This window comes from Coenobita brevimanus, chromosome 40 (genome assembly GCF_032717465.1).
Source record: "Coenobita brevimanus isolate Jiangsu-jjx chromosome 40, ASM3271746v2, whole genome shotgun sequence".
In the NCBI taxonomy this organism is placed as follows: domain Eukaryota; kingdom Metazoa; phylum Arthropoda; class Malacostraca; order Decapoda; family Coenobitidae; genus Coenobita; species Coenobita brevimanus.
Genome location: NC_136993.1, coordinates 17,651,092 through 17,667,537, shown reverse-complemented (window position 1 = coordinate 17,667,537; position 16,446 = coordinate 17,651,092). Strand labels below are relative to the sequence as shown.

The 16,446-nt window shown below is 42.8% G+C and overlaps 1 protein-coding gene across 1 annotated transcript in view; it reads right to left on the bottom strand.

Annotated features, from left to right (window-relative positions):
- The window catches only part of LOC145396974 (ionotropic receptor 21a-like), a 191,966-nt gene that overhangs the window by 108,834 nt on the left and 66,686 nt on the right, over nucleotides 1-16,446 (bottom strand). The window contains exon 8 of the mRNA XM_080270204.1: nucleotides 8,602-8,746. Coding sequence (XP_080126330.1) covers nucleotides 8,602-8,746 — 145 coding nt within the window. The remainder of the gene's footprint in view (nucleotides 1-8,601; nucleotides 8,747-16,446) is intronic.

Here is a 16,446-nt window from a genome sequence, read left to right as displayed (position 1 = left end):
ATCTATCATCCGTCGACAATCATCCATTATCATCGGCCACCATCTGTCATCTGTCATTTATTGCTATCATCCATCATCACCTCCATTATATCTCACCCATCATGATAATGTTTCATCATTCTCCATCATTATCATCCATCATTATCATCCATTGACATCATCCATCGTCATCACCCATCGTCCTCATCAATCATCCAAACCATCCATAATCTCTCAACCATCATTTATAATTATCACCCATCACACGTAATCATTACCCACCACTAGGCATCATCATCATGAATCATCGCCATCCATCATCATCTGTCATTTATCATCCATCATCTATCATCCATCATCATCATCAATCTATCATCTGTCATTTTCATCCATCGTCTATCATCATCAATCGTCATCCATAATCCGTCGTCCATCATCCATCATGTCATCATAATCCACCATATATCATCAATCATGTCAACATTATCCTCCATCGTCAAGAACACAAAATCTCTCGTCATCATCTACCATTGGAATCAATGCTCTCAGTCATAAGACAATGTGTATCACTCCTACTTGACTGACCTTGATACACATGCCCTACCCAATCACTGTAGATGAAATTTGTTTCAGGCAACCTTGCGTTAGTGCCATCTGTTGAGGAAAAGCCTCGACACACGCTCCCCGTCCCCCCACTCCCACCTGGGATGTGATTAAGCAGTCATTTAGCGAGGACTGACGCAGAGGGACACCGTTTTTGCCACCGGATGTACCATACTGTTTAACTTTTCGTAACGCTTTTATTTTTATTTTTTTGCCACACCCCGCAGCTTGCTTGGAGTGATCAGGGAACATTCTTTTTCCGGGAAGAAGAAACTGATTCTTAACGACTCGTAGCCTAGCAACGGTTACAGAAAATTTTCAGCTATTTTTTTTTTTTTTAATCATTCTGTGCCGGCCATTATTTAGGTGTATGGCAAAAAAAAATGCCAGCTATTTATTTTTAATTTTAGTTTTGTAATCTACTCCTAAAATAAACATCTTTTCACACAAATGTGAGTACGCAAAGGTCGCAGGAAGTCGGTCAAAATTAACTGTCGGCCTAATATCTGAACGGGTCGTGGCAGACACGACCTCCGTCGGACTTCACAACCTCCCCCCCTCAGCCGTATGCCCGCCTGGATGTGATCTGTCTTGCACCAATGCGATGTCTATAACATGTTTTGACCTTGGGTGCGTTTGCAGTTGCATACATTTGGGTTTATTTGTTTTTTAGTACTTTTTGTAATAAGGGGGATATTTTTGCTAATAACAATTAGGAAGGAATAAAATGCTTCAGATAACGTTATTAGATGTATATTATGGTCTCCTTACGTATCACTCAATAGCACCGTTCACTAAATTTCGGTACATTTGATACGGTAGGTCACTTTGGGTAATCTATTATCTGAATTACTTTTTTTAGCTCTTTTTTTTCAGTCTCACATCAACCATCACATATTCCCTCTAGAACCTTTACTTTGTTCAGATAACATTATCAGATGTATATTTGGTCTCGTTACATACTGTATTTCTCAATAGCACAATTCACTAAATTTGGCTACCTTTGATAGGGTATGTCACTGGGGTAATAAATTATCTACATTATTTTTTCTTTATTTCTTTTCTCTTTTTCATAGTTACAGCCTCAAATCAAACGTCACATATTCACTCTAGAACCTCATTAGGTAGTGATATTCCTCAAAGCAAGGCTCTAGACACAGGGCAGTGTCACACGGGCAGCAGACGTAGGTGGTGCCTGTTCTTTTTCGTGGGCGCCGTGAAGTGTTGCGAAGCACATGACATTGCCTTTTGCTCACTCTTTTCCCTACTTAGAGTACAAAGAGTGGAAAGTGGCAAGCAGTAAGGCGTAGAAGTGTCTCTCTTTCATCTAATCATTTTTATGGTCTTGACCACCTGTGTGGTTCAGCTTACATCACAAGCACATCCCTCATGACCATGACCATGAATTCCTCCAGGGCGTGATGGCTGCCAGCCACCGCCTGGTGCAGGATATAAGTGTTCAGCATCGTCATATTCAGGAGGTGAAAGAAGAGTTTCTTGTAAAAGCGCATGGTCTTCCTGGCACAATCCACACTTGACAGCATCGAATCAGACTTGTCAACAAGCCTCATATTCGCACTGTAATCCAACACCTCTATGGATTTTGGGACGTATGCCTGCATGATGTATCATAGGTGCTGGACTGCACCATACCAGGATCATGCAGGGTGGTCAGCATATTCACAGTCCATTAATCCTGCCAGATGAAGGTGAGGATGTTGTTGGCCGTGAAACAGGTCATGTCACCTCACTTGGCTTTTGCTAGGAACTGGGATATATGTTTGCTGATCCGTTTAACCCGCCCCGTCCCATCGAAGTATGGGTATGTTGCAACGTTTTGTATTTGCCAGTCCCGGCGACGTACCGGTATGTTGTGCAATTGCAAAGTGCATTCTTTCCACAATTTTCAAATTTCGAGCTTGATTTTCGGTACATATCCTCGCTTGATCTTCCCCTACCTGCCACCAGGCAGGGACACTCGGCAACCCCGCGCAACCTGCACTAACCTGCGGCTCATCCACTCACTTGTTAGCAATGGTCCTGCTCAGACATGGCTACGAGAGGTCTCTCAGTGGTTAAAATTCAAGCCGCCCTGGACGCCTTTACAGGCGACAGTGATTCCCCACTGGATGACGAGGTTGTTGACAAAGATTATGTGCAGCCAGAGGAGGAGGAAATCACCAGCAGTGATGAAAAAGTCCCGTCCCCCAGGAAGCGGCAGTAAGTGACTTACCGTGCTACTAGAGAGGGGCAGCCGGCCCAGAAACCACGTGCAACATCCTATGCACAGCCCCAACGTGATGTGGAACCCGAATTTGATGACGAGGACGAGGATGATGATGGAGTCGTGGGATGTGCTGCCACGTGGTATGGACGTGAGGCAATTACTCATCGTGGCCCCGAGCTCACACCACGTCGGACGAGCAGGTATGGGCCTAGTATTTTGTTTGGGGAGTTAGGAAGTGCTGTGGAGGGAGTGGGGAGTGAAAGGGAAAGTGCAGGGAGGAGTATGGAAAGTGAGAGTGGCGTGAGTGAGTCATTGCTCTCCCTAGGTAGTGTGAGGCGGAGGGGTGTATCACGTGGGCGAGTGCGGGTGCGTTCTGTATCACGTGGGGTTGTGATGGAGGGGGAAGGTGGGGAGGAACCACTCCCAAGCACGTCTTATACTCCCCAATATCCCCAAACACGTGGGCGAGTTAGGGTGCGTGAAAAATCACGTGGAGTTGTCATGGAGGGGGAAGGTGGGGAGGAACCACTCCCCAGCACGTCTTATGCTCCCCAATATTCCCCAACTTCATCCCCACAGCCCCCTAATGTTCCTCAAGGCCATAAGGGTAAGGGAAAGGGAAAGGGTAAAGGCAGAAGGAAGAGGAGTGACAGTGGGGAAGTCCTCCGCACTCCTTCTCCCCAACTTCCCCCACCAGCATCTCCTCCCCACCCAGATGAAGGCGGTGATGGGGATGATGGGGACGAGGGATTTGTGGGATGGAAATGGAAGGATGGGAGCGATTTTTCTCCCCTCATTCACCCCTTCACTAAGCAGGGGCGCTCTGGCTGCACTGCTCCCGGAATTCACCGTAATTCCACCAGGTTGGATTTTTTCCACCTGTTTCTTTAGTGAGGCATTCGTGGAGCAGATTGTTTACCAAACCAACCTTTTTGCAAGCACCGAGCGCCTTGAGAGTGAAAGATTGGGAACAAGGAGTAGGTATTCTGTCATATATGATTACCCTGTCTCCCTTTCAGAAATGTTCCTATTTTTTGCCCTGGTCCTTTTGATGGGTATTATACGAAAAAACAGAATTCCGGCTTACTGGACTAGGGACCCTGTTATGTTTACACCAATATTTGGGCAAGTGATGAGCCGTAATCGGTTTCAACAAATTCTAAGTCGCCTCCATTTCTGTGATGCTCATGATCCTGCAAATGCGAACGACACAGATAAGATGAGGCGAATTAGGTTGGTCTTTGATCACCTGAGGCAAACCTTTCGTTCGTCATTTTATCCCTACAGAGACCTCGTCATAGACGAGAGTCTCGTGTTGTGGAGAGGTAATATTTCATTTAGGCAGTATATACCCAGCAAAAGGCACCGTTTTGGGTTCAAGATCTTTGTTATGTGCGACCGTAGGACTGGATATGTGCAAGACATAGTCTTGTACACCGGTGCACAGACAGACATAATAGAAGATCGGAGTATTGGACTGTCGGGAGCAGTGGTAAAGACAATGATAGAAGACTACCTTCATCATGGTCACGTCCTGTACCTGGACAACTGGTACAGTAGCCCTCTTCTCGCTCATTATCTTCACATGCATGAAACGGGAATCTGTGGAACCGTGAAGGTGAAACGGCGTCACATGGCCAAGGTAGGGCGGAAACTTGACAGGAATGAGGTTGTCTTCTTCAAAGCCAACAACATCCTTGCAACAGTGTGGAACCATTATATAGAAGTAAACCTCTTGGCAACAGTTCACCGCCCCATGATGCACTGTACTGATTCCGTTGATTACCGGAGCGAGAACAGGAGTCACATTTGGAAACCTGAGTGTCATGGACTATAACATAAACATGCACCTGGTGGACCAGTCAGACTCCATGATATCGACGGTAGAGTGTGCCAGGACCACGATGAAGTGGTAAAAGAAACTATTCTTTCACTTGCTAGACATCACTGCTCTGAATTGCTACCACCTTCACGCCATGACAACAGGAGTTCAGGAAACCTTTGAAGGGTTTGTGAGGGAGCTCACAAGAGAGATGTTTGCACGGTATGCTGTTGAAAGGCCCCAACATCGCACCCGCACTGCCCCTATTGCCCAAACTCCCCTGAGAATATCCGGCCGCCATTTCCCCACTCCTATCCCTCTCCAGCCTAACAGACCTAGGCCCCAACGCAGGTGTCATGTGTGTAGCAATTCCCAGGTGAGACTCACCACACAGAGGAAGGACACCCGCTATGAGTGCGTCGAGTGTGACGTGGGTCTCTGTATTCACCCATGTTTGAGCGAATATCACACCTTGATGCAATTCTACTATGGTGTGAATGCGACAGGACGCTGAAACTATGAAGTAAATGCAACAAACAGACGCTCAGTGAAATTACCAGTCATGTTGATCTGAAAATATTAGTATAAAGTGCATACGGGTATAACATAAGTGCAAAAATTGTGTGTAAGTGTATAAATATGCTCTAAGTGGAAACATACCTAGCGAGGGTTTTATGATGCGATATTATGTTGCTCAGTGCAATAAATAAGACCCGTAAATATGTAAGTATTATTATTGGAAATGCAAACGGGTATAATATAAGTTCAAAATATTGTAAGTGCTGAAATATATTCTAAGTCAAAAAATTCCTAGCGTGTGTATAGAGATTCGATATCCTGACGCTCAGTTGGATGAATAAGGTCCGTAATTATGAAAATAGAAGTCAACAAATGGGAAAGTGTGTAATATATGTGAAGAATTTGTATGTAAGTGTTTGAGTATTATGTTGGTCGAAACATTCATTGCGAGGGTATTTTCATGCGATATTCTGATGCTCACTTGAATAAATAATGCCAGTAAGTATGTATAGTGCAGTATAGGGGTGTAAACGTGTGTAATGTAAGTGGGAAAGTATAATTGGAGTGAAAAAATAAAGTAGAAGATGAAACACGAGTGTTTGAGATTGTGCTTGCTACGTGAATATGCGCTAGCATTTCTCTAAATGCCCTCGTAATGAATGTAAATAATTGAAAACATTTACAGTGATGGAGGAAAGGTTTTATGTAAAGGAAAAAATAATAGGAAAGTGATAAAACAATTGGGTATGTTGAAATATGAGTCATAGCGAGTGCGCTTAGTAAGCCGATGTGCGCTGAACTTATGCTGCATGTCATCATAATGAATGAAAACATCTGAAAACATTTACAAACAGTAAAAATAGGCAAAATGTCAATGAAACAGAAGTATACAAGTAGAAAAAATGATATGTTGACTGATACAAGAAACTTAGCATATAGCATGTTACCACTCGGACCTAACTCGCTATACTCGCGCGTTGGTACAATGCTAATTTTTCATATATATGTGTCTGAAATCCATTATATTGCTACTCTTATTGTTTATTAGTTCAAATTCAATAAATATAGAGGTGTTGTTTGTTGTTTCTCCCAATATTTCCTACCATAGAAAACGTGAGCGCCTCACACGTCAATGATAGAATACGATACCTGGCGCGGGGGACCTCACCTTTTCCGACCACTTATGGACCACGGTAAGCCCTTTCTTGGTGATTTTCCTTTGTTTCTCAACCAAAGCGGAAGTTTTAGCCAAAAATTTTTTTTTCCAAAATGGCTCGGGACTGGGGGATGTCGGAGGTGCGGAAAACCTCGGGACCTGACGGGTTAACAGAACCACACACCCCAGTATTTCTCTCATAAAGGTACTTAGCAAGGGAGGGGCTCCTTATCCAGAAACAATTCTATCATTGTCTTGACCACTGCACCTGACAGGCCCAGGTTATGATCCGGTACAATGTCTGTTGTTTTGGATGTGTACAGCATGACATCCTGGCTGTACCTGGTTTTGCAGTTGCACAGCACAAAGAGTTTGGCCTCTTGCTGGGGATATTTTGTCAGAAATGAATGTTGCCCCGCCAAAGTACGAGACTTTCATCGATGACAACATTCCTGTATGGGATGAAGGCGTCCCTGAAGTGTTGACGAAGGTGGTCAGACATGTTCCTTATCCTGTGCATGGCATTGCTGCTGGTAGGACTGGTGAGCAGATCAAAGAAATGCAGGCTTCCCATGATGTCTTGAAAATTGTTTCGTTCCACGACGTGCGAGAAGAAGTACGCCACGATCAGAGGGTTGGTACTCCAATGCCGGATGATGCTTCACTTCTTCACCATTCCCATCATCAGTATTGTCATGAGAAATGTGTACATTTCATTTACTGGAACATCCCACCACTTGGGCATCCTTGATCCTCCTGGGAAATTTTTTCCTGCCTGTCAGAATCCGTGCTGAATGTTTGTCTCATTTGGGACGAGTCTGACAATGTACTCGGAGAAAAAAATTATAGAAAAAATCCATAGGAGAGGTACTCAGGTGCATTCATCCAACCAAAGGTGGCCCTGAAGGTGAACTATGTAGGCGAATGTAATGAGCAATCCACCCAATCCCACTCTGTGTCCGGCTCAGTTTTCCCCTGGATCAGGTCATCATTGTCACAGATAACCGATAACCACACTCTCCTGTTCGTCATCTGATGTTTGCATAGGTGGCAGTGGTGTTGGTCGAGGTATGGTAGGTTGCGGTGGCACTGGTCGAGATGCAGGAAAACACGTTCCCCCTCCTTTTCCCCTCCTGCACACCCTACCCTTTCCCACTGTCACTGGGGGCTTCACTGAACTTGTCCCACTTTCCAACGACGTTGAAGATTGTTGATCAGGTCCTGACTTGAATGACGTGGATGAGGTACTATTGCAGTGACATGGGTAGCAGTCCGTTGTTGTGCCTGTACTCACAGTTGCTTCCCCATACTTCCACGTGTACATGACTCTTCCTCTTTGCTAGGGGTGACCTCCTCCAGTCAGGCACATCTCCGACATCCTCTTCCTCACTTTCCTTCTCCTCTTCCTCCGTAAATAGTGCCCACACATGACACGTGCTCTTCCAGAACTGCAGGTATATAGGTTTTCCCAGTGATGGTACAGGACGTTCATCACAGCTTGATGAACTACTGTCAGGCCATACGTAGTCCATGTCCATGTCAGTATTATCGTACAAGGAGTCAGAATGTAAGGACACAGGGTAATCACTTGTTGCAAGGGTAGTGGCCTCCTCCAGGCACATGTTATGATTTGATGATGCATATCAGCCAGACGTGATCTTATGCTTACCTCTTGCACGAGACGGAGAGGCAAGGTGGCTGGGCTCCCCGGGGTGCAGGAAACAAAACGGTGAGTCACATGGATGAGTGTTAAAAATAGTACACATGCATGCCCAGTGAATGCATGGCCTTACTTATACTAGAACGCATAGATGTGTTGTTGGCACAGTAAGGGTTAACAACATGTTCTAGGGCTAACCATGATATTTGCACATGCTGTAAGCCTCTAGGTTTCACAAAGAAGGCTGTTGTCCTTTATCAGGTGATAAATATCACTACGGAACTGAAAATGGTTGATAAATATCTATAACTTTAACTCTTCTGCAGATAAGTATTCTTTTAGCTTCTAATATATTATCTCATTCAGCTGACGAAAGTTTCAGATAAAAATTTTAGTCAGGCAACTATGGAACACATGAAAGCAGAGGAGAAAACGGCTTCAATGGAATTTTTTGTTATCTAAGAAAACTCTAAATTTCCTACCAATTCATTCCCCACTGCCCTCTTAGGAATGAATGGGCACGGGACTAGGATACTCAGTTATGGCATTGAAAGGGGTTTGATCAGTCACTCAGTCTTACGTGGTCTTATGTAAACAATAAACCAAAGCCAACCCTCACTTAGAAATCTCCTTACCCGGTGGAGGCTCCAAGAAGTTTACTGTGAAATTACAGGCGATGGAGAGTGTTCTTATCATCTCCACTTCCCTTCCATACAGACTCAGCTGTCCGCCATCATGTTGGTCATATATGACGCCAGGAGGGTACTCAAATGCTGCCACCTGAAATGACCACCAGATGCCAGAGACGAGAGGAGAATAACTATGGACCTCTCAACACTGAGACCATATTCTTACATACTTTGGTGCAAATCTCTTTGTTTCGTCAAATAAACTGTAAATTATACAAACATCGCGTTTCATAGATCGCGACCTAGACAAGTCTTTACTTACTGTCACCAACAGTGTGTGGCAATTAAAAACAGCTAGCAGAGAACGTGGGCCTATGAAGTGGGACGTTCATACAGTACTTACAGGAAAAAAAAAACGTTACGTTTGGGAGTAAAAAAAAAAAAAAATGCACAAAATGTGAACAAGGGAGGCAGGTTGTTCCTTTAATTATTATCTCATCATACACGACTGGCTGAACAATTACGTCCGATTATTGCCATTACAACTTGTGTGTCAACAGGTCCTTTACAGCCTATAGTACTGAATCGCATGCAAACCCCCGTAGCTTGCTCTCTGATTACCTTTGTAAATACATTCAGCTACAATGAAATAATCTAGGTCTACATCCAGATCCCTAGATGCTACATCCAAACAATTTCATTACGCTCTGGAGAGACTTTTTAACAAGAGAGTGTTCTTGGCACGGATATATATATATATATATATATATATATATATATATATATATATATATATATATATATATATATTGGGGAGAGTTTGATATATATGTATATATAGATAAATAGAGATATATATATATATATATATATATATATATATATATATATAGATAGATAGATAGATAGATATTTATATATATATATATATATATATAGATATATATATATATATATATATATATATATATATACTGTGGTAGGTGGGGGCGCCCATCATCCACCCACATAGTGTAGTGGTACCCTGTTTTTAGGGTAGCTCTACACTGAGTAGGAAACCAAATGATTTCTTGTAAATCCGGAAATCATTTACAGCGCTGGGTGGTAACCTTATAACCAACCGACACGTGTTTCATACGTGACAGTAAATGGGTTGGTGGAGGATTAGTGCCCCTCCCTAACAAAAAATACGAACAAGAAGCCTCGGACCAAGACTGACCAAAAGATGACGACTAAGTACCAAACAAAGGACATGATACAGATGGCAACATGGAATATAAGGGGTGCAAATGATGAGGTGAAAGAGAGAGAGGGATCGTCCAGGTGCTTGAGGATGCGAAAGTGGATGTATGTGGATTAACTGAAACTAAATGGGTGGTGAGAGTGTGAGAGAATGGGAGTATGGATGGGATATATGTGCAGGAGTAGGTGTGAATGAAAGGGTTTCTAAAGAAGAATTGTGTATTGTTGTGAGTAACAGATGGAAGGAGAATATAAGAGATTATGGATCAGTTGGCTCAAGGATTGTATGTTTAAGATTGAAAGTTGGAATACAAATGTGGGCGATTGTGTGCGTGTATGCGCCAATGCGAGATTGTGCAAGCAGAGTGAGAGAAGAGTTCTGGACAAATGTGGAAGTGTGCAGGGAAAAGACTGAAAGAAATGAAAGAGTGTTTTTGATTGGTGATATGAATGGTAAAGTAGGGAATGTGAAGGTGGATGGAGTAGTTGGTGAGTATGGTGTGCCTGCTGAGATAGATGACAATGGCAGTGCTTTAGTGGACTTTTGTGCCGGGAGGGGGATAGTGATAGCCAATACCCTCTTCAGGCACAAAATTATCCACAGGTATACATGGCGAATGATGAGAAGGGTGGATGGTGAGCTGAATGAAAGGAGGGCAATGATTGATTATGTGTGTGTGCATGAAAGGATGGGAAGATGTGTAATGGATGCAAGAGCATATAGAGGTTGGGGGAGTGGACTTGCGGACCACCACTTGGTGGTGGTCAGAATCAAGGTCCAAGTAAAATAGAGAAATAGGAGAAGGGAAGGAAGGTGGGAAGGAGTACCGTATATGCAAGGAAAGTGGAAAGGTTACAAGATGATGAGAAGAAGGCAGAATATAAGAGAGAAGTGGAGGAACGATTGGGTAAATATGAATTGGAGCAGATGGGAGACGTGGAAGTTGTGTGCAAGATATTCACAGAAGAAAAATGTGCAGCATGGGAGGTAGTGTGTGGGGTGAAAAGAAGATGAAAGGGGGTGCAAGGAACAGCATGGTGGAATGAAGAGGTGAGACAGGCTGTGTCACAAAAGAAGAAACCATATAATGAATGGATGAGAAATAGGGGCGTGGAAGAAGCTGAGAAACGGAAGACAGAGTTATATATGTAGAAAGGAAGAGAGAGATGAAAAGATTGGTAAGAGAGAGTAAGAAGAGAGTGGATGAGGAATTTGGAATGAATTTGAGTGTCAAGTGGAGGGAATGTAAGAAAATGTTCTGGAAAGAGGTAAAGAGAGTCAGACAGGGTGGCAATGAAGTTCGTGGGGGAGTGAAAGATAAAAATGGTAGGTTACTAGCACATGGAGAGAACACTTTAATGAATTGTTGAACATTGAGAATGTAAGTAATGTGAATATAAGTGGCTGGGGAATGGTTGTGTGAAGGAGGGAGCTGAGAAGACAGGAAGAAATCAGCAGGATGGAAGTTGTGGAAGCAATGAAGAAAGACAAAATGGGGAAAGCCCCAGGAATTGATGAAGTGTGTGGTGAAATGCTGAAGCATGGGGGAGAGATATTAGTAGAATGGATGTGGAAGATGTACCGATTGGCCTGGGAGGAAGGGAGAGTCCTGGTAGATTGGAAGTCATGTATAATTATTCCCTTGTACAAAGGGAAACGGGAAAAAGAAGTGTGTGGTAATCATAGGGACATTTCTCTTCTTAGTGTAATAGGCGGTAGTATACTTGTTGATAGAGTTTGGGAAATAACAGAGGAATTAGTTGGAGAAGAACAGGGAGGCTTTAGGAAGGGAAGAGGTTGTGTAGATCAGATGTTCATTCTTAGATCGTTAGTGGAAAAGTTTCGAGAGAAGGGAAACAAGTTGTATGCGGCCTTTGTGGATGTGCAGAAAGCATATGACAGGGTGGATAGACAAGGATTGTGGAAAGTTTTAAGAACAAAATTATGGAGTAGATGGGAAGTTGTTGAATGCTGCGATGAGTATGTATGAGGGTCCTAAGGCTGCAGTGCAGGTGGATAATGAACTGAGTGAATTTTTCTATTTGAAGGTTGGATTGAAACAAGGATGTGTCATGTCTCTGTGGTTGTTTAATCTGTATATGGATGGGGTTATAAAAGAAATACAAGCTAGGGCAGTGGATGTTGGAATGGCCCTAATGAGAGAGGGCAGTGTTTGGAAACTCCCTGTACTGTTGTTTGCAGATGATACTGTGTTGTTAAGTGAAGACTAAGGGGAGCTCCAAGTCCAAGGTTTGGTGGATGAGTTTGGGAGAGTGTGTAAGAAACGGAATCTAAAGGTGAATATAGGGAAAAGTCAAGTTATGGTCTTCGAGAGAGGTGAAGTCAGTGAATGTACAATGAGGATGGATGATGAGGAAATGGAAAATGTGAGTATGTTTAAGTACTTGGGTAGTGTGATGAGTAAGGATGGAAGTTTGGTGAAGTGCTTCAAAAGGTACAACAACGAAGAAAGGTTGCTGGTTCCTGGAAGACAGTGATAAGAAACAGAGAAGTGAGCATGGAAGTGAAAAAATTACTACATGATAATATTGTGATACCAGCTCTAAAGTATGGAAGTGAAGCTTGGACGTTGTTAGAGGGACACAAGTAAAAAATGAGAGCAGTGGAAATGAGTTATTTGAGAGGAGCCTGTGGAGTCACACGAAGAGACAGACTGACAAATGAAGATGTGAAGGAGGGTTGTGGTATGTATCTGGATGTGGTAGGAAACGTTAGGAGAAATACAATGAGGTGGTTTGGCCATGTGGAGAGGATGGAGTGAGAGACTGACGAGAAGAATGTATGTGAGTACGGTGGAGGGGGAGAGAGGGAGGGGAAGGCCAAGGATGAGATGGAGGGATGGAATGGAGAGGTATATGAGAGAGGGGTGTGTGAATTGGGAGCAGGGCAGTGAAATGGCTGGGGACAGGGTGACGTGGAGGCGATTTGTTTGTGGCCACCCCATATAAGGGATTAAGGCGTCTGACTATATATAGATAGATAGATAGATAGACATTTGATATATATATATATATATATATATATATATATATATATATATATATATATATATATATATATTAAATAACAGAACAGGGGGAAGGAAAACAAAGGAATAAAATCTATCTATTTATCTATCTATCTATCTATCTATCTATCAAAGCCTCATTAGTTAACCCTCCCACACCTCCCCGTTCTGAACATGTCAGAGTGACCCGATGGCACTTTGATAGGGCAGACTGGAATGGATTTAGAAATTATCTTGCTGACATTCCATGGCAGTCTTTCTTCTCTAGTGATCCGAATTCTACCCAGTCCCACATTTGCGACTTAATACTAGCTGGTAGGGATTTATTCATACCAAGTCAACAGTTCACGAAAAGATCGAACTCTCCAAAATGGTTTGATGGCAACTGTCCCAGAGCAACACCCCAAAAGTCATTAGCATATAACTATTACTATAAAAAACATCTGAATCATTCTCAATTTAAAATTGCTAGAAATCATGCAAAAGCTGTAATAAATCTAGCTAAATCAAACTTTCTTCAAAAGCAAGCATCAAAGCTACATAACAACCCTAATGACAATAGAATATTCTGGGCAACCTTTAATTTTTTCAATAATAACTTTAACAAGTCATTATCCATTCATCTACTAAAATCTTCAGATGGCAACATTACAAATGACCTGCGTGGGAAAGCAGTTATTTTTGCTAGTACATATCCCAGAAATTCTACCATAGAAGAAGCCAGCCAGAACGTCCCAGTACTAGAACTTGACTCTCCTGAAATTGTTCCACTTAAAATACAGACAAGATACGTAATATCCATCCTAGACAATTTACCTACCAACAAAGCTCCAGGCCCAGATGGAATTCTGCCAAATATTTTCAAAAAGTGTTCCCCTGAACTAGCTAAATTATTCAGACTATGCATACGTACTTCATTCCCAAATTCATCGAAAGATGCCAATATCCACCCAATTCCGAAGAAAGGAAGTTCCACTGACCCCTCTGATCACAGACCAATTGCTGTCACAGCTTCTCTTGGTAAGGTATTTGAAACTTTAATTAATAAGCACATTGTTAAACATCTTGAATTCAACAACTTAATTAGTGATAGACAATATGGTTTTCTCCACGTAAGATCCTCCATTGACGAATTCAATCTTCTAACTCATACCATCCATCAGTCAATTGACCCACATGGAGAAACTCTTGCAGTAGCCCTTGATATTTCTAAAGCTTTCGACAGAGTATAGCCCATTCCCTGCTGTCCAAACTCCCTTGCCTTGGACTAACGTCTTCTGTTCCTTTGATTTCCTCATCTCTCAGTCACAGGAAAATAAGAGTAAAAGTAGATGGTTTATATTCCTATATCCACTCAATTAACGCCGGTGTGCCGCAAGGATCAGTTCTGGCCCCAACCCTGTTCCTGGTTCATATTAATGATCTCTTATCTTTCGTGGATTTGGAGAAAGCATATGACAGGGTGATAGACAAGGATTGTGGAAAGTGTTAAGAATATATGGAGTAGATGGGAAGTTGTTGAATGCTGTGAAGAGTATGTACGATGGTGCGAAGGCTGCAGTGCGTGTGGATGGTGAACTAAGTAAATTTTTCTCTTTGAAAGTTGGGTTGAAACAGGGATGTGTCATGTCTCCATGGCTGTTCAATCTGTACATGGATGGGGTAATAAAAGAGGTACAAGGTAGGGTAGTGGATGTTGGAGTGGCGCTGGTGAGAGAGGATGGTGTTTGGAAGCTCCCTGTACTGTTGTTTGCAGATGATACTGTGTTGTTGAGTGAAGACGAAGGGGAGCTGCAAGGCTTGGTGGATGAGTTTGGGAGAGTGTGTAAGAAACGGAATGTAAAGGTGAATGTAGGGAAGAGTAAAGTGATGGTCTTTGAGAGAGGTGAAGTCAGTGAATGTACAGCGAGGTTGGATGGTGAGGAATTGGAAAATGTGAGTACGTTTAAGTACTTGGGTAGTGTGATGAGTAAGGATGGAGGTTTGGAGGGTGAAGTGCTTGAAAGGGTACAGCAGGAAAGAAAGGTTGCTGGTTCTTTGAAGGCAGTGATAAGAAACAGGGAAGTGAGCATGGAAGTGAAAAAGTTACTACATGACAGTATTGTGATACGAACTCTAACGTACGGAAGTGAAGCTTGGACGTTGTTGGAAGGACACAAGTCAAGAGTGAGAGCAGTGGAAATGAGTTATTTAAGAGGAGCCTGTGGAGTCACATGAAGAGACAGGCTGACGAATGAGGATATAAAGGAGCGTTGTGGTGTGGATGTGGATGTGATAGGAAGCGTTATGAGGAACACACTGAGGTGGTTTGGCCATGTGGAGAGGATGGAGGGTGAAAGACTGACGAAGAGAGTGGTATGTGAGTGAGGTGGAGGGGGGAAGAGGGAGGGGGAGGCCGAGGATGAGATGGAGGGATGGGGTGGAGAGGTATATGAGAGAGGGGGGTGTGAGTTGGGAGCAGGGCAGTGAAATGGCGGGGGACAGGGCGACTTGGAGACGATTTGTTTGTGGCCACCCCAAACGTGATTGAGGCGTCTGGCAATAGGTAGATAGATAGATTATCTGTCACTCACAATCCCATCCACTCATATGCAGATGACTCAACACTACATAGTTCATTCACACTCAGACACCCATTTACAAAGTTTAATATCTCTACCTCTGAGCTCAGTACAGGCATCTCCATAAATCAAGACCTATCTACGATTAGTCAGTGGGGACAAAACAACCTTGTCTCATTTAATGCTAGTAAAGCTAAGTATATACAATTTACTAATAGAGAGATATTGCCAGATTCGTATATTACCTTCAATGGTACTAATATTCCCATCTCCAAAAGTATTGACATTCTCGGCATCACACTTAACCATGCCCTCAGCTGGACCTCTCATGTTAGATCACTTGCTAAATCCGCCTCAAAGAAACTTGGATTATTGTACAGAGTCCGTAACTTCTTCACTGACGAGCAGTTAGCTATAATTTATAAGAGTCATGTGCGCTCTCAGACTGAATATTGCTCACCCTTGTGGAATGGATGTGGAGAGGTTTCATTAAAACAACTAGACAAAAATCAGAACAAAGCTGTTAGAATTATTAACAAACCTACCAATACAAATAAACTACCTCCCCTACAGATAAAAAGGAATGTTCCCTCCCTTGCATTATTTTACAGATATTTTTATGGCAAATGCTCAGATGAAGTTGCTTCCATGGTGCCAAGTCTCCATGCCTTCCCTCGTGCTACACGGGCATCTGGTAGTGCTCATGACTGGAATGTCACTCAACCATATTGCAGAACTTCTGCCCATCAGGATTCTTTCAGTTCCCGAACTGCATCTCTCTGGAACTCGCTTCCTCAGAGATGTTTCCTTCCAAACTTCAACCTACAGCTGTTCAAGTCTAACTGTTACTGATGTTTTATGAACGGAGGACACCAATAATCTGGTGTATGAATTATTTTTTTTATTCATTTGTTTTTCCTTCCTCTGTTCTCTTATTTAATATATCTATCTGTGTATCTATGTATCTCTCTCTCTCTCTCTCTCTCTCTCTCTCTCTCTCTCTCTCTCTATATATATAT